General features: G+C 42.3%; 1 protein-coding gene and 1 long non-coding RNA gene across 3 annotated transcripts in view; one reads left to right on the forward strand and one right to left on the reverse strand.

Moving 5' to 3' along the window:
- fmn2b (formin 2b) overlaps window positions 1-18,929 on the forward strand; it is an 81,794-nt gene extending 62,865 nt beyond the window's left edge. The window contains exons 11-21 of the mRNA XM_026314743.1: window positions 811-902; window positions 1,029-1,158; window positions 1,341-1,487; window positions 2,062-2,121; window positions 2,921-3,041; window positions 3,464-3,556; window positions 3,682-3,733; window positions 12,959-13,108; window positions 13,258-13,339; window positions 18,507-18,579; window positions 18,695-18,929. Coding sequence (XP_026170528.1) covers window positions 811-902; window positions 1,029-1,158; window positions 1,341-1,487; window positions 2,062-2,121; window positions 2,921-3,041; window positions 3,464-3,556; window positions 3,682-3,733; window positions 12,959-13,108; window positions 13,258-13,339; window positions 18,507-18,533 — 954 coding nt within the window. The 3' untranslated portion in view covers window positions 18,534-18,579; window positions 18,695-18,929. The remainder of the gene's footprint in view (window positions 1-810; window positions 903-1,028; window positions 1,159-1,340; window positions 1,488-2,061; window positions 2,122-2,920; window positions 3,042-3,463; window positions 3,557-3,681; window positions 3,734-12,958; window positions 13,109-13,257; window positions 13,340-18,506; window positions 18,580-18,694) is intronic.
- LOC113135095 (uncharacterized) lies at window positions 5,580-6,363 on the reverse strand. 2 transcript variants are annotated; one of them, XR_003296124.1, is made up of 3 exons: window positions 6,278-6,363; window positions 6,053-6,193; window positions 5,580-5,664 (listed from the first exon to the last, which is right to left on the reverse strand). It is a non-coding gene; the product is annotated as an uncharacterized LOC113135095 (long non-coding RNA). The 2 variants fall into 2 exon arrangements; XR_003296123.1 differs by having other exon boundaries at window positions 6,283-6,349.
- Window positions 18,930-22,706: the final 3,777 nt, after the last annotated feature.

Below are 22,706 nucleotides of genomic sequence, written 5' to 3' on the forward strand. Positions count from 1 at the left end.
GAGATGGCCTTTCAGGGCCCGCAATCAGGTATAATTACCAACTCCGTTCGTGCGACACGAAGACACTATAGCTACAAACAGTCATCTTTATTTCCGGCTTTCCAGGCAGAGTCCCCTGCTCTCCAGACATTCTTGCCTGCTTTCAAGCCTAAGTCGCCCACTCTCCAGTCTCAGTCACAGTGTCAACCAGCTAGTCATGCAATACAGTCCAACCTGAGCCAGCTCCCCAGCATTCACAGTCATGCTCAATTACTAGCTCCATGCCTGCGTCTCAGCCTTGCCACTCTCAGAAACAGCAGCCTGAGTATCCAAGTCCCCAGTCTGAGTCTCCAGGTTCTCAGTCAGAGTCACTCTTGTTCCAGCCAGTCATGCCAGAGTCTCCGTCTTTCCAGTCAGTGATGCCTGAGCTCCCAGCTCTTCCCAAGTTTCAAGTTCCCAGGTTGTGTGCCGATGCTAACGTCCCTGCTGAGGCTGCTCCACTAGATTTGGGATCTTAATGTGCTGATGGCAGCATCCCAGCTGAAGTTCCACTCCAGACCCTCAGTGTGCTGATGGCTGCTTCCCCGCTGAGGCTTTTCCAAGGAATTCCGGAAGCCAGTGCACCAACGGAGCTGCTGTATGGTTTCTTTTGGTTGATACCAACTATTTCCAGTTGTCCATATCAACTTCACTTCCTGTTAGAAAAAAAAACAACAGTAGCAATAAGTTTGTTACAGTTATATTACCAGTTGCTTGATCTGTATAGTGTATTCTCATGAACTGTGTGAATTGGGACGGAGCTGGTGTGAGTCTTTTTTGTGTCTCCCACAGAGGGCTCAACAGGAGGAGCTGGACAAGATAGAAAAGCACATCAAGTCATCAAAAGACAAAGACAATGCTAAACCTCTGGACAAACCTGAGCAGTGAGTTCCTCCTCTGACACTTCAGTGTAAAGCACACAGGAGAGAATTAGAGAGTAAGTACAGAGATAATAAGAGATGTACTGTAAGTTATAGCCAATGCAACTTGTCCTTTGCCATTTGTTACAGATTTCTCTATCAGCTCTCCCTGATCCCAAACTTCTCTGGCAGAGTCTTCTGCATTCTCTTCCAGTCCAGCTTCTCTGAATGCATGTCATCCATAATGAGAAAACTGGACACACTGGAGAGAGTATGCAAGGTGAGTTGGTTACTGACCATTAAGGCAAGGCATGTCCAATAAGGTACAGTAAGACCTTAACACAGCAAATAAACCATATGATAAGCAGTCAGCATTGACTGCTTTTTGTTGTCTGTCTCTTATCCTTACTTCCTCTACATTTAGTTTTGTTTAAAGAAAAAAAAATGTTATTCCTTCTGCAGGTGTTACAGGACAGTGAGACAGTGAGGCGGGTTCTAGGTCTGGTCCTAACCTTTGGTAACTTCATGAACGGAGGTAATCGAACTAGAGGCCAAGCTGATGGCTTCACCCTTGACATCCTGCCCAAACTCAAAGATGTCAAGAGTAGTGTGAGTAAAGAGGGAATAATTCTGAAAGAAAATACAATGAAACCTGCTCTGGTGCTCTTCCCATCCTGGGAATTACAGATTACAGACTTACATGGTTTTATGTACTTCATCCCCAGTGCCACAATGAAAGACAGTTTTGTCTCCTATCTCTATCAACTCAATAATATCAGACTAAGACTAATATCAAATCAAGAGATTTTCAGTCCTTCTTTCTCAAAGCAGAGAACTGGACAGCTGTACTGTGCTGTGTGTGTAGTGGCTCCTCATCTCAGTTGTAGGCTGCAGGATCCAGACTACATGAGCCATTACTAGGATAACACTTGCACTGTGGATACTCTAGAGGGCAGGTTTTGACAAGGAAGAATAATGTTGGAATAATTAAATAAAATATAAATCTCTTAAGTCAGACAATGATTTAGAAGTCTGTTGATTAATGTGTGTTGTTTGTATTAGCTACTTTATTAGCTGTGCTAAAATAATACTAGAAATGTATAACACTAGAAATACTTGTAAAGAAACTGACTTTTCCATTCCTGTAAACTTGTATGTTGTTTTCTTTTCTCTACACATGTAGGACAGCACAAAAAGTCTTCTGTCTTACATTGTTGCATATTACCTCAGACACTTTGATGAGGTAAGTTGTTTTGTTGTCATACTTTCTCCCATACCGTGACTTTGTCATTTTTTATTTTTTCCTTTGCTGTGTTATTATTTTTCTCCATCCCCATAGACTCTCATATCAGTTTTCCTCACCTATAAGTATACAGTATATGATAGTATAAACAAGTATTTATCCGCATATCCACAACAATAAACAAAAATGAACCCAGAAAACAGTTTACCACCTCTGTTTACTGTATATACAAACAAGTGAAAAATTAAAGGAAAAAAAAAACATAAATTCTCTTAGTAAGGTGCTGGGCATCCATGTTCAACTATAGAACACACTCTGAACTTTAGTGGAGGGATGAACACCATTTTCCCAAAAGATATTCCCTCATTTGATGTTTTGGTGATGGTGAGCACTGTGTAACACTTTGGACCAAAATATATCACAGATGTTTAACTGGGTTGAAATGTGGTGACTGTAAAGGCCACAACATATGAGTTCATCAAACCATTCAGTGACCTCTTGTGCCCTGTGGAACACAGCCACTGGATTCCCTCACTGCAGGGGTCAATCATTCAAGGTTTTCTTTTCATTTTTCACCCGTCTGTATATAACCAACATGTTACATATGCACAGAAATGTTTTCTTCATTGATACATTTTCACATCACTCTGGTGTTGCATCACATCACTGCATACTTCATATACATTAGACTGGCAACCAGCAAACTGAAATATAAATGTATCTTTTACCCCCTTTAATCCCTGATATCAAAACATTTATCATAATGTGTGTGTGCGTGTGTGTGTGTGTTCATCACTAGAATGCTGGCAGGGAGACATGTGTGTATCCCCTGCCTGAGCCTCACGACTTGTTCCAGGCCTCACAAATGAAGTTTGAAGACTTTCAGAAAGACCTGGCTCGGCTCAGAAAGGACCTGAAGGGTAACAAGTGCACACACAGACAAGTCATTAGTTCATTTCAGCTCTTGCAATCAGAAAACTTTAAACTACAATTTCAACTAATTTCCAACATTATTTGTGTGTGCTATTTTCTGCAATAAATTCTCAAATGTTGTCAAATTCATCTTTCTCCTTTTAAATGTTTGAAAAGCTCAGGATGTTACTCAGCTCAGGACATACACTTAAGTAAAAAAAAGTTAAATTAAATTAAAATGCTGGTTCTCAGAATTATAAATATTTTAAAAATAATGACAGTTTACATTTTTCCATAATGTTCTCTTTGACAGCACGAGAGTATCTAACCACATTAATATGCATACACTAGCCATGTAGTTTTTTGCCTAATTGTACTTTGCATGCTAGCAAAATTGTAAAGTTGAACTGACTTTTCATTATTTTGGCAGCATGTATAACAGAAGTGGAAAAGGTGTGCAAGGTTTCTGATGAAGATAGATTACAACCTTTCAAAGACAAGATGGAGGACTTCCTCACACAAGGTAGCTGGCAAAAATGTATGTATGTATGAATGTATGAAAACATATGCAGCAGGTTGGTCTTTCTGCCTAAGTACCTTATCATGTTCTATCTTTAGTTTTGACCTTTTTTATTTATCCTGTCTTAGCTAAAAGTGAACTGGAGACTCTGGATACACAGCTCAGCAGCAATCACAAACTGTAAGAACCTTTATCTTTCAAATGTTTCACTGAATTCCCAATAAGTGTGCTCTGTCTATATAAGTGAAGTAGATAAAAGAGATTTCCATATCACTATGACCAGCAAGCATTTTAAATATATGGCCCCATGATGCCAAACAGCACAGTGACTACTTTTCATCAGACTGACTGATTACAAGTTTGAAGACACCTGTGATGCTAATTACAGGACACACTTTAGTTAAACATGACCCTATGGGCAATGTGAGGCATGCTCTTAATATTATTCAAAATCTAAACTCTACTAAAAACTGTTGGAACTGGAATGTCCTCCCTCAGTTCCGCGTGTTCGTTTGATTGATAAAACGGAGGAGATAAATGTGGTCTCAAATTAGCCGAATAAACACTGAATAAAGCAGTTACAGAGCTCTGGGTCAAACTTTCCCTAGCCAATAACAATCTTTGTCAGGGCACGAAGTCTGACTGACTATTCTTCCCTCGACCCAGTGATAATATTACAGAATGAAATGTGCAATCTTTAGGAAGCCGGCGTGTTCTTCTCCCATAGGTTGAGAACGATGGGATGTCCTGAGATATCACTGTTACTATGCCTCCTGGCAGAGGTCAACCTGCCCTGTAAGACAGAGTACAACAACAAAAGCAACAGGCACATCCTATCTGATGTTATGTCTAGTCCACTTCTTGCCCTATAAGAAACCTTGCAATTACTGAAAAACAAGTTCATGTCTAAACTGCTACTGTTTCACACATACCAAAATGCTTCATGAGTATACTGTAATGATGCATTAAAGTTTAATCTATAATATGATAAAAGTAATCTAATACTGCCTTATACCTTAAGCTGTAATGTAATAAACGTAATAATTCCCAAAATTCCCCCTTTTGGTCTCTCCTCTGAGAGACCAACCCACAAATATGGAAGTTTTTATTGCACAACCATCATGACGTCTTCCTCCTCCTCAAACTCCACTGCTTCCCCCTTTTGAGTGAGCAGCGGCAGTTGGTGAGCCACCTGCTGGCCCTCAATGGTAGTCACGATGAGTCTGTGACAAAGAGATCTAATACAGGGGATACAACAACAACCACACAATACCAGAGCAGTGACCATACCAGTGAGAGAAAGGAGAACAGAAGCTATTGCAGTTTTCCATTTACCAAAAGTACGACTGAACCAATCTTCCAGTGGGTCATTAATACCTGAGTGTTCCCGCATCTCCCTCGACAGGGCCCGTAAGCGCGCCAGAGCTTTAGCGAGAGATCCATCTGGAGCTGTGTTGTTAGGGATGAAAGTACAACACTGATTCCCAAACATAGAACACACACCCCCTTTTTCAGCCAATAACATGTCCAACGCCATTCTGTTCTGTACGGTCATTAGGGAAGTGGGACCCAATTGCTCTGAGAGGCCCTCAATAGCATCTCTAGTAATGTTAGTCAATCTTAGCAGGTTGTAATGTACGTAATTGATGCGGTCTACATTTTTATTGGGGGTGACTGGAAAAAATGCTGAGATTATAGGTAAATTTTCAAACCCTGTTGCCACCTGGTCTGCCAATTTGAATTCATCAGGTACCCCTCTAGGAACCCCAATTGCATCAATGTATGTGGGGCTGCCCTGTGTGAGGTCAAAAATTAGGCATACGTTCCCCAGAGAGGAGGACGTAGTGTCGTCGTCTCTGGGTGAGTTTCGCTGGAATTGACTGAGTGAGACCTAGGGGAAACATAGAAGCATTATTAACATGTCCAATCAGTGCTACTGGAACCCCTAAACGAACCATAGCACAGGTGCCCTGCCAGGATGAGGGCAAATGTATGTGCCACAGAACCAGTACAGGTCATTTCGGGCCCATGACCCCAGCAATGTAGCATTAACAGTGATGTTCCTCCCACACCATGAGACTGGCAAATGGCCCAGTGCAGTTCCTGATTGACTAGAAACAAAGCATGTGTAATTAGCTGCTTTTGGAGTGAAAGTCGGTGCTCTGGTGTCATTCAGAATAGGTGGAAAGGTTACTGCTAAGGTAGTACAATTAGTGGGTGAGGCCTCCTTAGTGAGTGCCAACATACAGTGAAAGCCCCACTGATCAACATCAGGGTACAAAGGTGCCGGTTCTGTAAAAAGAAGTGGTCTAGGTGCAGAACATGCCACACAATCCTCCATCCCTCTTTCTTTAGCTGTACCAATTAACAAATCCAACCATAGATTTTTATCCCCATACCCGGTTGCCAATTGGACTACATCAGTGCTGGTAATTTTACTGTAATCTAAAGCCAAGACTGTACCTGGTACCCCAATGTTTGTGTCAGGTGCGGGTTTACCTGGTGGAACTGCCGGTGTCGTGGTGTGGGTCTGGTTAAGTGGAGGGGGGTCTACCAGATTAATTTTGATGACGCCCATTGGATCAGTGCCAGAAACGTCCACTCCGAGGACCAAGTAGACATATCTCTGTCCCTGGCCCTCTGAAAAAGGGTAAGCGGACGACTGGCCAATAGTGAGCCCTACTGGATTCTTGCCGTGGCCCCATTATTGCAGAAAAATCTGACCTTACTCTGCCACCGTGAATCCATGCCACGAGGAGTGGAGGGTAACCAATGTGGATCGGTGGAAGCTGCCACATCCCCCCAGGTTGGACACATCGTTAAAACATAATAGCCACAAAGATAGAGATCATACCCTCTCCACGCCGCGGGGTACCTGCCGCAGGAGATGACAGAACACAGGTCAAACTGAAAAGCAGTCAGAGAACCCCTGACATAAGTCAGCTCAATCCCTCCATAATAGAGCAAACAGTAATCGCTGATTTTCACAGATCTCTTACCTCTCGTCTCAGTGGTCTGGTCACGCTCATATTTCTTCCAACACAATATTCCCAACAGTATCATTAGACTAAGACCTACTACTACAATTATGGTGAATTTCTTATATGGCAGATCCATGCTGCCCTAATCTAAGACTAATAAAAAATACTGATTCAACTGTAGCAAAAGAAAGTAATACAAATATGGCAAAAAATGTAAAAGTATAAAGATATAAAAATATACAAGCAGAATAAAACTGGTGAAAAATACTGGTGGTATAGCTTAGCAAACAGTCTTTCTGGACCCAAAGTCTTATTTCACTCCCTGTGTCTGTCCGTCGTTGGAACAAAGAACTTCAAACCTTCTCACCTATTATTTTGAGTCCCCTTCTGTGTTTGCCTCAGCAGCAAGAGCCTCCTTAATATCATTTAACCGTTTACCTGGCTCCTCTGCTGGTGTGCACATGTGCCAGTGATACCATACATCACCTTTCCCTTTTAGACTCACTGCATGAGATGTCCTCTCCACCACTCTGAACGGTCCCGTCCAGCGCGGTTCTGACCACTTGCATTTGATGGTCTTCAGCAACACCCACTCGGCCGTATGAGGTCCTGCCCCTGCTACTCCTGGTCCCTTTGCTGCTTCTGTGATCTGTGTGGAGAAAGCTGAGACAAGAGCCTTTAGTTGATCATAATACGGCTTATAGCCCCTCCTAGGAGGCTCCTCAAACCTTAGTCCAGCTCCCGGTCCCGGGATGTCATAATAAAGACGGCCGAATTAACAAATGAGACCACACTGTGCGTCGTTAAAACGATTACGATGTGTGCAGTTTTTTGGATGACCTTTGCCACTCCTGCTGCATGCCTTATGCATGGTGGATGTCGTTTTTCCATATTGTCAAGCAGAATACTGATGTACATAAGTACTTTTCTACTCCCCCTTTGTTTCTGAAACAGAACACCGTTTACCGTGTGTTCAGCTTCAGAAACATCAAGAAAAAACGGCTGAGAGTAGTCTGGAATAGCCAAATCAGCAGCACATGAAAAAGCTCCTTTGAGGTTAATGAAGGAGCGTTCGGCAGATTCATCCCAATCGAGGGCTGGCGGCCCAGAAAAGAAACCCGTCGGGGCACAGCTGCAACTTAGATTTACTGACTTTAAAGCCAATGTCTTAAGCATTGGCTTTAAAGCTTAAGCAGCACGCCACGCGTGCCTTTAAGGCAGTCCTCAGGAGTGGCAGCGGCCAAAAGCAAGTCATCTACATACTGAACCAAAACAGCATTAGGCGGAAGCTGAAAATCTTCCATGAGCTGACGCAATGCGTGGTTGAAAAGGCCAGGTGACAAGAGAAAACCCTGTGGGACTCGGGTGTATCGCTGCCGTTCGCTACGGAATGTAAATGAGAAGATGTCACGGCATTCTTCTGCCAGTGGCAAACAGAAGAAGGCATTTGCCAAGTCAATACAAGAGAACCACTGATACTCGGGGGAGAGTGATGCCAATGCAGTATAAGGATTTGGAACGGGGACAGTTGGTGTCGTCACTATCGCATTAATTCTCCGCAAATCATGTGCCATCCGAAACTTACCTGTCCCCTGTTTTTCTACCGGGAGTATTGGGGTGTTCCAGGCTGCAGTGGAAGGCTCCAATACTCCAGCACGCTTTAAACTGTCGATCATTTCAGCTATGCTTTCCTCAGCAACAGGCGGATACTGAGGTTGCCAGATGGGAAATGTGTCTTTAACCGAGAAGGAGATAGGCTCCAACTCGTGGCAGAAACCCACATCCGTGGGACCAGTTGACCACAAAGAGATGGGCAGTCCCTGTAACATATGAGGGGCGGCCTCATGGTCAGATTTTTCTCTGCCATGATGTCGAGTGATTGTTTGATGTTCCAATAAAACCTGATCTCTGGCTTCACAATTAATTTTGTAAGCGTTGTGGGATGGAGAGAACAACACATCAGGCAACTGAGTGGGAGTCCAGTCCATGGCCGACAGCAGGGTTTTAGTCATTGGGCCCAAATCTTTAGCCTGATGTTCGGGATGCAGCAAGTGGGCAGGCACATGTGGGCAGGCTTCATGCCCCATTTCATACCATACCTTTTGGTCCTCAGTGAGCTCCACCACTCCAACCACACCCTCTGTTCCCACCAAAATTGAGGTGGTTTTAATATCCCAAATTTTACCCTCCAACCTCAAAAATGGACTGATACCAATCCGTCTGATTTCGATCATAGAAAAGAGTGACATGCAGGGGATCCGTTGGAGGAGCGTAGGGCACGATTAGAGAGATCCAGGGCTTCCAGGACGAGAATAGGGACAATAGTCCACCCCCTTTGGGGGTTTCAGGTCATAATAAACCCCAATATATATCCGCCCCAGGGTGGGGTGCCCGTGTGACCCTGTCTTCTGCTAATAGCCACTGTCCACTACTCATCAGTCCGTTCACAGAGCAGTTATGCGAATCACCATTGGGAAAAGTCACAACCACTCCCTCTGGGGAGCACAGAACTGATGCTCCCATCTTAATAAGTAAGCCTCTTCCCAGCAGGTTAGTGGGGGAGTGTTCAGAACAGACAAACTGATGTGTGTGAGTCGGGTTAGGAGCCTGATGTGGAGCTCTGGGTGGGCCTACGACCCCTGTTTCCTTTCCGAGGGCCGTCTGGGGGACGTTGGTAATACATAGAACACTCTCTAAACATGTGTCCTGGTTGGCCACAGCCATAGCAGACCAGTCCACTACCTTGTCCTGTTCCGCCCATGAACCATCCTCCTCGCACGCCCCCATATCCTTCCCCACATCTCCCACATGGTGCGTACCCATAATTCACTAGATAATTCACTGGTGGAGGGCGATGGTGTACTGAGGGAACCCAAGGAGGAACTGGGAACAGGTCAGGATTATTACTGGCCATTGGAGCAGGTTGTTGCACTAACTGCTTGGCCTTATCCTGCGCCCTCTGCAGGTGATGGAGGAGGTGCCTCTCCCATACAGCTGAATTACTCCCCAGTATATCAGAATTACCAGTCATGCTGTCTCTCACGGACGTGGGGACTCCTCCCATTACAGCCCTCCGGAAGAGTTCCTCCTGCATCTTATCTGAGTGGGGATGGACTCCGGTGGCATTAGCTCATTCCCCCTTACACCGACTGAGATATGTGTCTGGCCTCTCTCCGGCTTTAGGGGCAAATGTTAAGAGGTGCGCGGCCCCCGTCGGGGCCGGGAACTTTGCGCGCATTGCTTTCCCAATCGGAGTGGTCAACTCGATGAATGGGGTGTGGTCTGGCAGCTGTGTGCATCTGGCACTTTCTTCAATTTGATTGACGTCCCAAACTGAGAGTACCTGTCCCATCAGAGCTCTCCAGTCACCGAAGGCCACCTTTTGTCCTTGTGTGAGCTGCTCAAACTTATTTAGCCACTTACCTCCTCCCTCTGCCGGGTGTGGGAGTTTTTCCACTATTACATTCATGTCCGCAAATGACCATGGTTTGTACTGGTGTCTGCCCCCTTTCACTAAGAGGGGCGCTTGTATGACTGGGGCTGGAGCATGGCTTCTCAACAGATATCTGGGTGCTTGCTGTGGCTCGTGCACCTGCAGTTGACCTGTCAGTGTGACCCCCACACCACCTTTCTCATTCTCACTCTCCACTACCTCTACCTGATCTATCCCTAGGTCAATCAACGTGTCTCCCTCTTTATCCCATTGGTCCTGTCTCTCCTTACGTTCCCTGTCCTGTCTCACCTGAAATGGCTCCAAATTCTTCTGACTTACTTTTCCCTTGTCTCTTACACTAAACTTACTCTCACTCCCTCTTCGTCGCCCTTCTGCCCCTAGCGGTGTAGATGTCTGGTCCCTGCGTCTACCTTCCACTGCTCTAAGTCTCTCAATAGGTCCCCAGTGTCTTCCTTTTCTTCCTCCACATCTAACTCTCCTCCCTTTATCCACCACACTGGGACCTGCACATGAGACGGTGGAAGGGGTGCGTTGGGCAGGGGTAGATATATAGCCTCCATTTTCTCTTTGTCCTTCTCACACTTACTTGCATCCTTCTTATAATGTAGTGCTGTCCGAGCCTGCATCACTCTCACAGCAACTGCCATGTTATGCACCATCAGTCTGTGAGCTTCTTTTTCCTCCACTTCCTTCTTCCACATCCTCTTCGCCATCGTTCCACTTACGGGTTTCTTCTTCAGTTCCTCCACTTCCTTCAATGCTTTCTGATCCCCCTGCATCAGGAGAGGAGCCAAATCCTCCATATGTGGAGGAGAACAAGATGACATTCACAGCACTCTGAAGTAAACACTTTAGCCTACAACATGCATGCATTGTGAACCAATGTTCTGGGAACATTTTTATGGTCTTATTTCAGTGAGTAAAAAATTGTAGTTTTGCACTAACCATTGTGTTTTTTCTCAAAAACACAATAATGTATAAACTTGCTGCTCACATATTATTGTAGCCAATTTTGTGCTGATTACAGTGTTATCAGACTTTAGATATTAATATGTTTAAAAAACACTGAAAAAAGCACAAATGTCAGGACATGTCAAAATTTGTCCAGGCCCCAAAAACCCCCTCAGACCCCAGAGGGAAATAATTGAAGGAAATAATTGATGAGACCATGGCGGTAATCTGGGGCAGGATGTCCTCACAGTTGGTGGGTGGTGAGTGCTGTAGGATTTGTCTGAGGGTTTCAAAGGCCGATGCAGGTCAGGATCCCTAAAAGTTTCGCTCTCAGGGCCTCCCCTGGATCATCGGAGTTCTGGTCCTGCTCAACCATGGAGACTCGAGGCGGGGCTAACTGTGACACTGGGGTCCGTGATGATGGTGGTTGTAGCGGCGAGTGCTCTGGCTGCTGTGGCAGTGATTCTGGGAGCGGGTCTTGACTGGGCGGCGTCTCGGCTCGACGCCATCTGTGCCGTTTCTTTTTAGACGACAGGACCAGGAACTGCGGCTCTGGAGGCTGTGGTTCTGGAGGCTGTGGCTCTGGAGGCTTCTCAGGAGGTGACGGCTCAGGGCGGGGGTAGGTTATTAAGCTCCCCATGGTTAAACAGTCGGTGGCAAAGGCCAAGGGAGGACATGATCGGAGCTCTCAAAGAACTCGTCTATGGCGTGAAAGCATGGTGGCAAAAACAAAAAAAAGGAGAATAGGAGGTCTACTGAGGCAGAGTTGAGTACCAGAAGGTGTGAAAATATAGGGCGTGGTCCGTTTAATTAGTGACCAGGTTGTACTGTCAGGTTTTGGGGAACTATTGTAAATTTTAGGACCAGTAATTGCCCACTGTGGTACTCAAGGTTCAAACAAGACTTTATTTAACAGAACTAGGCGAAACAGGAAACAAAACACTTAGCAAAGTGGGGACGGGTCAAGGCAGGGAATCATATGGATATGAAACATGAACACAGGACAAAGACATGGACACCAGGGAACAAGGCATGAGGGTCTGGGTCACACACACTTAAGGAGACACACCAGACACACAGGGAAACAAGAGCATGAATACAGGGAGTCAGGGCATGAGGTAGTCTGGGTCACACACATCCAGGGAGACGCACCAGAGTACTCCGGGAGCAGGAACATGGACACAAGGTTAACAGGGCATGAAGGTCTGGGTCACACACACTTAAGGAGACGCACCAGACACACAAGGAAACATGAGCAAGAATACAGGGAATCAGGGCATGAGAACACAAGGGCATAAAACATGAAATGAGACAAAGACACATGAACAGAGGACATGGGAAAAGACCAGAAAACTAAATAAAAAAAAGGAGGCAGAATACTTAACTTAAAACTGGGGAAACAAAAGGTAGTCCATGATCAAAAATCCAAAAGAAAACACAAGTGTATCAACAGGCTCAAAACAATGTCTAGCAGGACTAAAAACCATGCATTAACAGACAACCTGGCAAAGGACAGTGGCTAAACCAAGGTATAAAAGGTGAGGGACAAAACAAGGCACAGGTGAAATCAGTAACTATTTAGGTCAACATAAAGTAAACAGAGTAAAAAAAAAAACAGTTCCTGTCAGGATCCTACAAAATAAAAGAAACAGGAAGACAAAAAACACGGATCCTGACATAAGATGGAAGATAGCATTATTTCAGCAAATTCTTTAAAGTTAAATATTGTGAACAAACCAAAAAAATAGAAATATGCATACAGCTGAAAGGTGGACTAAAAATGCACGTCAATGACTAGGATTAACACTTTTGAATATTTACATAAATATATTACACAATGCTATTTGCAAGATTAACAAAAGTACAAATTGCCATTTCTCAAAGAAGCTAAGGTAGGTACTTTTAAACAAACATGACTTAGCACAATTACTCAATCTGAGATTCCAAGGGTGTATATTCTGTCTTCACGTGAAAGAAAATGCAATGTTAGTTAGTAAAGGTGACTTTGTATCCTATCAGGTTCTTAGAGCTCACAGTGTTCTTCCTAGTGAAGGCTAAGGCAGGGGAGAAGGAGGTTTCACCCAACACATTTTTCTGCATCTGGCACGAGTTCTCTTCAGACTTCAAGGACCACTGGAAGAAAGAGAACAAAGCCATTCTCAAGGAGAGGTATATTATCTGTTGCCAGTGGTCATATTCGTTCTTTCTTTATCATAATATGAACCCAATATACTGGCTAATCTTAAATGTGCCTTATACTTATTACATATAGTAACAGTAGGAGATTGTGTGTTTTCTTAACATTGTGCATTGTGCAGGTTAAAAGCAGCAGAAGAGTGTTTCCGTCAGGCCAAGGAGAAGGCTTCCTACAGTGTCAAACCTAAACATGCCTCTGGCATTGTAAGTTGTCCTTTGTTACTTGTTTTTCTGGTCTGAAGGTCAGAAGATCAGCTTGTTAAAGACTAAAAAGAAAAGCTGTAAAAATCACATTTTCAACTTCATTGTACACACCTGGAAAATGTAACTAACCTGACCTATTTTATATATTTCAGTAGCACTCATAATATGGTTAAATTCTGTTTTCACAGGGGGTTCAATACTTGTCCATCCTTTTTTTGCCCATAATGATTTCATCTTTAACTCTGGTATCTCTCAACCATCTCAACCTTTCTCCTCTAATTTGTTCTGTGTGTGTTGGGTGGGCCACCCTGCCAAATGAATGTTGCTGGCCTTCTTAGTGATTCGAGCAAAATCTGGGCCACTGTAAGTCTTTGATGCACCAATTTAGGATTTTAAGTAAATGTGTGGATTTTAAAGGAGAAGGAATGCAAGAACATCTCTCTACTCAGTGTGGAGGGGAAGATATTCTTCAGCATTTTAACTAAGCATCTGAAAGACTACTTCCTGAGGAACTCGGTACCTTGGTCCAGAAAACAGGGACCACAATGGTTTTGGTGTTCCTGGAGCACACGCATGGTCACCCAGATGACAATCACGAAAGTGCAAGAGAATAAAAGGGGACGTGCTCATGCTGTGGTTGGGCCTTAACTGAAGCCGGAACAAAGGATGTGTGGTAGCTCCTTCACACACCACGGGTGTCGCAGCTCGCAGCCAAGGCAACACCCAGATCACAGAGTGTCCAGACTACTTCCCTCACTAGCTGAAAACTATCCAAAGTTCATTTATCCATGTTTCTGTGAAGAATAACAGGTTGCATTTCTGGTAAACTCTCTGGTCCTTCATCAACGCTGCTAGCTCGTCTATTTTTACTGGGGCAGAAATGTGTAATACGATCTTTTACAAATGTAGTGATTTAAAGTAGTACTGGGGTAAAAAGTGTGATACTATCATTTGTAGTGTCCTGCTAGTGGCTTTGTGTCAGGAATGCAGTAATTTTAATCCTGCACTCGACTAAAAAATTCCAAGTCCCTCTTTCTGCAACCAGCTGTCACAAAAACCTATTAGCCCGTTTGTGGATATGCAAATATGAAAGCACTGCCACAGATTAAAAATTCTAATCTGTTACAGCAGGTTTCATGTATCTAATCAAAGATCTATTAAACATGGACACAGTGCCATAAGTTAGTAAAGTAGTAAACACCATGTACAGTTTGCTAGAATTAAAAAGTCTTCGTGAACACTCATTTCAAATCTAATATATCACACATGTATGTTGTCTTCAATTTTATCCACAAAAATATTATCAGCTGGCCTTCATTAAAACAAAATGTAGCTGACCACAGAGAGGGGAGACTGCAGGTTTAACTGTACTGCCCTACTGTGTTTTAAATAGACTCTCCCAAATTACTATGCTATCCCTTTATACTTTTTCAATCACTGTGTGCCATTTTTATAAAAAAAAAATTGCAATGGCTGGGAAGGATGGCAAAGGTATGAAGTGTTGTGCCATCAAAACAGCTGGTTCAATTCCAGCCCAAGTTTTGATCTGCCAAGTTTTATTTGTCTTTTAACTTCATTAGCTGGAGTTACAGGCCTGCTTTGACTGCAGTGATTGGAGGATTTTTGAAGCTGTAGCCACAGACCTCAGTGAACTCACTGTGACATCTTATATCAATTTCTGAGAACGTTTGTGTATGACCTTCTGTGCATACAACAGAATGCCGCCCACCCCCCTGCCTGAGAGTCTGTGCTGATGAGATGGTGCCCACGGATCTTCAGCCAATCCCTGGCCCTGTGTGAAGTGCCTTCCTGCTTCAAAAGCACCACTGTCATACCAGCCCCTAAGACCCTCTCCATCACAGAATTAAATGACTACAGGCTTGTTGCTCTGACATCTGTGGTTATGACGTCGTTTGAAAGACTGGTGTTAAGCCACCTGAAGCACATCACAGGCCCTCTGCTAGAACCCCTGCAGTTTGCCTACTGGGCAAACCAGTGTAAACATGGGACTGCACTACATCCTGCATCACCGCAACTCCCCAGAGATGTACATGAGAATCCTGTTTATGGACTTAAACTCATCCCTGAAATCCTCTTCCAGAAGCTCATCCAGCTCACAGTGCCTGTCTCCACCTGTCAGTGCATCAGCAGCTTCCTGACTGACAGGAGACAGCAGGTGAGGCTAGGGACCATCACATACTAGGGTGCACCCCAGGGGTGTGTTCGCTCCCCACTGCTCTTCTCCCTCTATGTTAATGACTGAACCTCAGGGGACACTTCCGTTAAGCTCCTAAAGTATGTGCACGATACCACAGTCATGGTTGGTCTGATCCAGGACAGTGATGACTCTGCACACAGGCATTAAGTGGAACAGCTGGTCCACTGGTGCAGTCAGAACCATCTGGAGTTGAACTTCCTTAAGACTGTGGAGATGATAGTGGACTTCTGGAAAAGCCCCCTGACTCCCTCCCCTCTCACCATCCTCAACACCACAGTGTCTATTGTGGAAACCTTCAGGTTTCTGGGATTCACAATTTCCCATGACTTAAGATGGTCCTCTGACATATATCAGAAGAAGGCCCAGCAGAGACTGTACCTCCTGCGACAACTCAGGAAGTTTAACCTGCCAAAGGTGCTGTTAGTCACCTTGTACACCGCCATCATACAGTTTGTCTTTTGCACTTCGATCACTGTCTTGTTTGGATCGGCCACCAAACTAGAAAGGCACAGACTGCAAGAAACAATTCAGTCTGCAGAGAACATCATCAGGATCGATTGTCCCTCCATCATAGACAGAACTGAAACAGTCACATAGACGCATGGCAGCAGCATGTGTTGCAAGACTGCCAGAATCTATAAATCTAAGTCCTGAAGTTTTTAATGTCCATCAGAATAACACCTTGCATCACTATTTTTTTTTAAACAACACACAAACAGGCACACATATTTTAGAAAAATTAGGTGTGCAGCATTAATGTGATGTTAATGTGTAAGAATGTTGCACTAATAGTGCATTTTATCATTATTATTATTTTATATTGTCACCAGCAAGAGGAACAGAGCTCTGACCAGTCACAATGAAGCTTTTTGAAATGAAACAAGTATGATTAATATCTTCCACTGTTAGCATAAGTGTTTCACTCTAGTTGCAACATTGTTTTCAAATGCACATTGTTCGCTAAACCTCTTGATTTATCAAAGTAGTGTTAAAACAATATTCTACATCAGACACATGGTTTCTGCAAAAACACTTGAAAAAAATAGCTTTTTCCAGTTTTTAGCAATAATCTTGTCTCAACAGATTGTAATTGTACTGACTCTTGTCACACTGTCACCATACTCCATACTCTCTCATCCACTTCCTATTTCCTGTCTACTCTATGACCATGAAAGAGCTGTTGAAGTCATTGAGGTTCAGTTAAGAGGATCCCTCACCTCTGGAGTAAGATTAACCTATTAGAGCATTCACAGGTGACATAGATAACATCTGTCCTTTGATGCAAGTGGATTCTGAAAGACCATGATCACATTCGGTTGCATGAGTCTTCAAGCCGGTGAAGTCTAAATCTTTATTGTTGAAGAAGGGACCATCAACAAGTACTGCTTTCCACTTGTGGCACTCAGACACTATCAGATATTGAGGAGTGCACTGTTGTGTTGTCCAGCCAAACATGATTCTGTTCTTAAAAGCGATGGCACAGGACAAGGGACACACCACAGGGATCAATTTCCTGTCTCTACATAGACTCACCATCTTGGGTGAGACCAATGACCTTTGTGTCATCTGTGCACTTCAGGAGTTTAACATAAGTGCCCGCTGAGGTGCAGCCATTGGTGTACAGGGAGAAGATCAACAGTGGGAAGACACATTCCTAGGGGACCCCTGTGTGCTGGATATGGTTTACCCCAGCCCCATCAGCTGTCATAGCTTGGTGAGTTTGGACTGGAAGATGTCTGGGATGATGGTTGGAGAGTTGAGTTGTAATTCACTGCCATGTTGCTTTGTCTTGGGCAAACAACTGAAATTCTGATTCTAATTCAATTCAATTCAGTTTACTTGTATAGCACCAAATTGCAATAAAAATAATCTCAAGGCACTTTACCTAAAACCGAACAAATCCCTTATGAGCAAGTGACAGTGGAGAGAAAAACCTCCAGCAGAATCGGGCTCAGTAGCACTCATCTGAAGGCACAAAGTTAGTGACAATAAATGAAATTGTTGCCATAAAAACTGACCAGAAATGGTCCTGTTCTCAAAAGCCTCAAAACAACTCCACCACTTGGAACTTGGGGAGGACTACATCAATGAGAGGACGATCTCAGTCATGAGATCTGAGCCCATTAAGCTGGGTTCACTGGCTAATCTCTTTGCAGGGCCTACAAGATGCTAGGCATTACAGATGCCAGTAATCAAAGGGCCCAGAAGTTGGGAACCAAGGAAGCAGAAGTGGCACCAAGTTGCTTTTTGATCAGGAGAGGAGAGCCATGAGTGGCATGGTGTTACCTAGACACCTGTCTGGACCACGATCAACCCTTGCTGTGTTGCTAAGAGGAGGGTGTCTGATGAGAAAAGATGTGAAAGACCTGATGACCTCAGGTTACAACTGGTTACAACTGATGATGCATCTATGTACACCAGAAGGTGAAAATTAGCTACTAGTAACTGTGTACACATTTATGCATCGGAAACAATAATCCAATACTACATAATAATATATAAATAACTTGGTCGTTTTATATGCATGGATACTTTTATTTGTTATTGTACTTGTGATTACATCTTACTGATTATATTTCCACATTTTATCTTTAACTTGTAATTGACTTTAATTTTACTAAAGGAATTGTTCTGCAGTAGGTAACCAATAACAGTTGACTAATATTGTGTAAGGCTGGTTAATTAATAGTTAAGTAATAAAACTCCCTGTGTTAACTAATAATTTAAGGCAGAATGTAAAACTATGCTACTAGTTTTAAGTAGTAGTGAAGACAATATTTTTCAATTCAGGGGTTGGAAAAATGTATTAATTGGGCAGTGCTAATATCTTTTAGTTGCTGTTTTATACATACCTGACCAAACATTAGTTAGCTTGAATGTTCATTCAGTTTTGCACCATTTCAGATGTTATACATGCACTACACTTTTGGTGATGTGTCCTTTCCACAGAAAGCCAAGCTTGGAATGAAGATTTGACTCACTGGACTTGGCAAACAAGGTTTCCAAGGTTGAGGCACTAATGGTGAGTTAAAGAAAAAAAGTATGAAGAGGACAAAGAAAAAGAAGAGGCAACACAAATATGATGAACACATGCTCAATGTGCATCTGAACCTAATCAGGATTATCTCTTTTTTCAGTTTCATTGGTTTTGCCTGCTTTGTCAACCAGTTGCTCTCCTCTCCACTAGTGATGGAATCCAATACAATCATAGAAGGATGCTTCTGCAATCACCTAGAATCATGTGGGATCATCAAAGTTCTAGACACATTAAATTGTAAATATTTATGGAAAAATCCTTCTTAGTTAAGGTTTTTCAAAATAACACATCCGTGTTCAAGCACTTAAATCCCCTTCCTGTAATTTCTAAATGTCACCACAAACTCTTCTTGAAAATACACACATTATTGACCACTGGCATTTATGCCACTATCAGTTACAGAACAATTAGTGTATCTATTCACTATGCATCTGAACATGTTTGGACTGAGAGTGCTAATGAATTAATACTATTTTAATTTATAAAACTGTCAACAGTGTCTTCAGACAGACTAATAATCAATTTAAGAATTCAAGTGGCTAAAGCACTAGCTTTTGTCTTCCACATCACGTATGCGAATGCATCATTTCATGTGAATTTCTTGTGTCCCTGATTGATTTTGCGCATTTGAACTCCCAGGACATACTGAACACTGGACTGCTACTAACTGGGAGCAGATAACCTATGCCATAAAAACAAAGCTGCTTAAAATTTATTCACTCAGTTCCACCACTTGTTAGCTGTGCATGAGTAAAGTTTGGCAACAATAGAGAAGGATGTAACACTACAAGGTAAAACTCAACTGAAGTGTACTCAGTGTTGCTGCTGCAGAAGTTGGACTTGGGCAAGCACAACGATATATCTAGATGTGTCATTTTATTAGTTGTCTGCGTAGCACAGGTTGCACCAATGACTATAATAAATGATATATAAGTAGTAGCAAGATGAACTTCAGAATGGGCCCAAATATTTCTACTAAACAGGTATTTCCACCAGTTCCACCAATTACTTGAGCATGCTGCCTAATGTATGTGTATTTTTCAGCCAATTTGATTGCTATTGAAAAAGTATTATCTGCATACATCAATCCCGTATATAATTGTCATTAGGGCCCTACTACACCTACTAGAGGCAACAAGAGTTGGCATCCAATATAGCGAGTCAAGTCAAGTCAGGTCAAGTAGCTTTTGTCATTTCAGCAAAGTACAGTAAACAGTACATAATGAAATACAGTTCCACCAGGGACCATGATGCTACATAAAACAGTAGCTGCTTGAGAATACACATATCAAATACATATACCTAATATTTAGCTGACTGATAGTTAACTAAGAGCCTTTGATAATTCACAACCCTTAAAATTAAAAAAAATCTTCATAAAGTAGATGAGTGTATGCAGTACAGACAGTACATAGGCAATGTACAAAAAAGGCACAAATGTCAACAGTGCAGTACCAGCCAGTACAGATGAGGTGTATAGAAGTATAGTAGCACAATATATTGTAACAATGAGCTGTTGTTCTATAAGTGTGGGGCGGATTAGAGCTAAGGTAGGCTACTAAACTGTTGCTAAGCTAATCGCTAGCATCTATGCACAAAAATCACAACAATTACTTGGCTATCGGAAGGAGAACACACCACATGACCCCTGAATGTTTCAGTGAGCAGGTGTATAGACAACCACAAACAGCAGAAGGCATTATTGTCTTCCTTCTCCTCTCTCTTGAACTCTCTCTTTGAACACAAAATAAAAACTTAAACAGGCAAGGCCGTATCGCCAAGTCTTTCCCCTACACAGCTCTCTGTAATGGTGACATCACATTTTTTACATAACAGGGCAGTGAATGAACCAATTCACCCTAAATAACTTGAACATAAACACACATAACAATGCTAATGCAAAAATCCAACCGTCTTGCTTAAAAAACACATAAATCAACTCAAAACAAAAATCCATAATGCACCTGGCTGCCGGGTCATTACAATATGTATAGCATATAGCAGCATTAATACTGAGATAAACATAATTAAGGAGTTTGTTCTGATCAATTAATGTGTATTAAGTAGTGACCCATGGTTGTTGTAGACCACCCTAACCCTACCCCTTTTTAATGCATACACATAACCAACACATTTTATTGACGATAATAGAAATTGTTTTAATGCCTAAACATAACTGAGTAGTTGTCATGCTTAGACATGAGGATGTAACTTACAGTATGTACAGCTAGAACTATGGGATGATAACAACCTTCTGAACAGGTGAGTAGAGACCTATTGGGCCATAAACATAGTCTGATAAGAAACCCAAATGGGCATTGAATAGCATGAAAATACTCCAATCAGGTGAGTTCTTCAACATGAACACTATTAACTACTGAATGTATCAAACAATTGCGAACAAATTTAGTTAGTACAACAATCTTATAATTAAAAAATAATTACTGGGCAGTGGTCACATTTGACCATAATAAGTTCAAAATATTGTTTTTTCAAATCTTTATTTTCCAAAAAGTGGTTTATATTAGATATTAGCAAGACTGATTTGTGATCTTTATTGGAGACATAAAAAAACATCTAAATGTGTTACTATTAATATCACAGAAAATTGCTCAGCTTTTCCCATATTGTGGGAATTTTTTGTGCAAATACAGTTGAATAAGTTTTCTTTTTAGATAAGTTCTAGCAAAGAAGAATGAACAACACTCCTTGCAAAAACATTTTAAAATTTGGTAGAATGTAAGAAACTCTTGGCAAGTAACCACAGATAACGTTTGGTTTACGTATACGATCGTAAAGTCATCAATGTGCATTCCCTGGGAAATCCTCCCAGGGCCAAAGGTTATCCTAGGACTAAAGGACATCTAAGTTTCAGAGATGCCATAAATGCTTAACTAAGAATAACTAAGCTAGTAAATCAAAACAGGGTACCCTATATTTTTCCATCAACAGTGACTGGCACTGATCAGCAGCACTCGGCTGTATATTCTGGTTACCGTATACATAATATAAATGTGCATCTCCAACATGCTGTATTAAAAAGAAAGTGAAATACAGGTGATCGGAAACCACAAACATGAAGATAGCAGTTTAAACAAGGCAGTAAATCTCTATGGGCATCCTAAAATCTCAACACGCTCTTCATGGACTGTCACATAATACCACAATGTTGTTTGTGGTTCTATATCCTGACTGTCCAGTCAGACAAACTCATTATGCAGCAATGTTGATGGGCAGCAGAGGAATCCCATTTTAATGTATGTGTACTTTTAATATATGTTCAATAATATGCCATATCATACTAGATATATGATAGAAAGCATGAGTGTGGGTGCATACGCCTGTGTTTCATCATCATCAAGATCACATTGATCACGTTTGTGGTTTATAGATGTCTGATGAAGGATGCGTATAACAGAATTTCAGCTATTGAATTTTGTTGCAAAGTTACTTGCTTTATTGATGTAATAAATTGTTTTTAAAATTGTGACGTTTTGTGTTTCGATTCGTGAGATCCTCCTCAGTTTCACATTTTGTCATATGCATGTATATAAACAAACACATGCACTCTGTGTGAAGTGTAATTTATTTGAATTAAAGAGATCACCTCCGCATTATATTGGTTTAATACAATATTTCATTCTGGAAAATGAAACATGAGCATTATTTTAAGTCAAAGCATAGAAATGAGCAATAGTTCAATTTTATGTAGCATTTCAGGAAGCCATTCCTGCACGTAATTACTACTGATGGCATCCTCCCTGACGAAGAACACATTGATTCAGTCTTGAAAGCACCTCCCCCTTTTGATCTTGCTAAACTGAGATGCTTATCGGGCTTAGTTGAGTGGTACTCTTATGTTTTTACCCAATTTTGCAAGAGTCATAGCCCCTATGTGTGCTTGTGCTAATGCGAAAGGTGACCTAACATGGACTGTTGCAACACAAACCAGTTTTCAGAAGGTCAAACTGCTGGTTAACAAGCCAGCACCTACACTGTTTGGTCCTGCTTTATGTACTAATGCCTGTGATTACAGACTTAGTTGAGAAAAGGCTTGTGGCTCACTAAAAAGGAGTGAAAGTATGTTGTTGTTGAGAATAAAGCACTTGCTT

This window comes from Mastacembelus armatus, chromosome 19 (assembly GCF_900324485.2).
Source record: "Mastacembelus armatus chromosome 19, fMasArm1.2, whole genome shotgun sequence".
NCBI classification, from domain to species: Eukaryota; Metazoa; Chordata; class Actinopteri; order Synbranchiformes; family Mastacembelidae; genus Mastacembelus; species Mastacembelus armatus.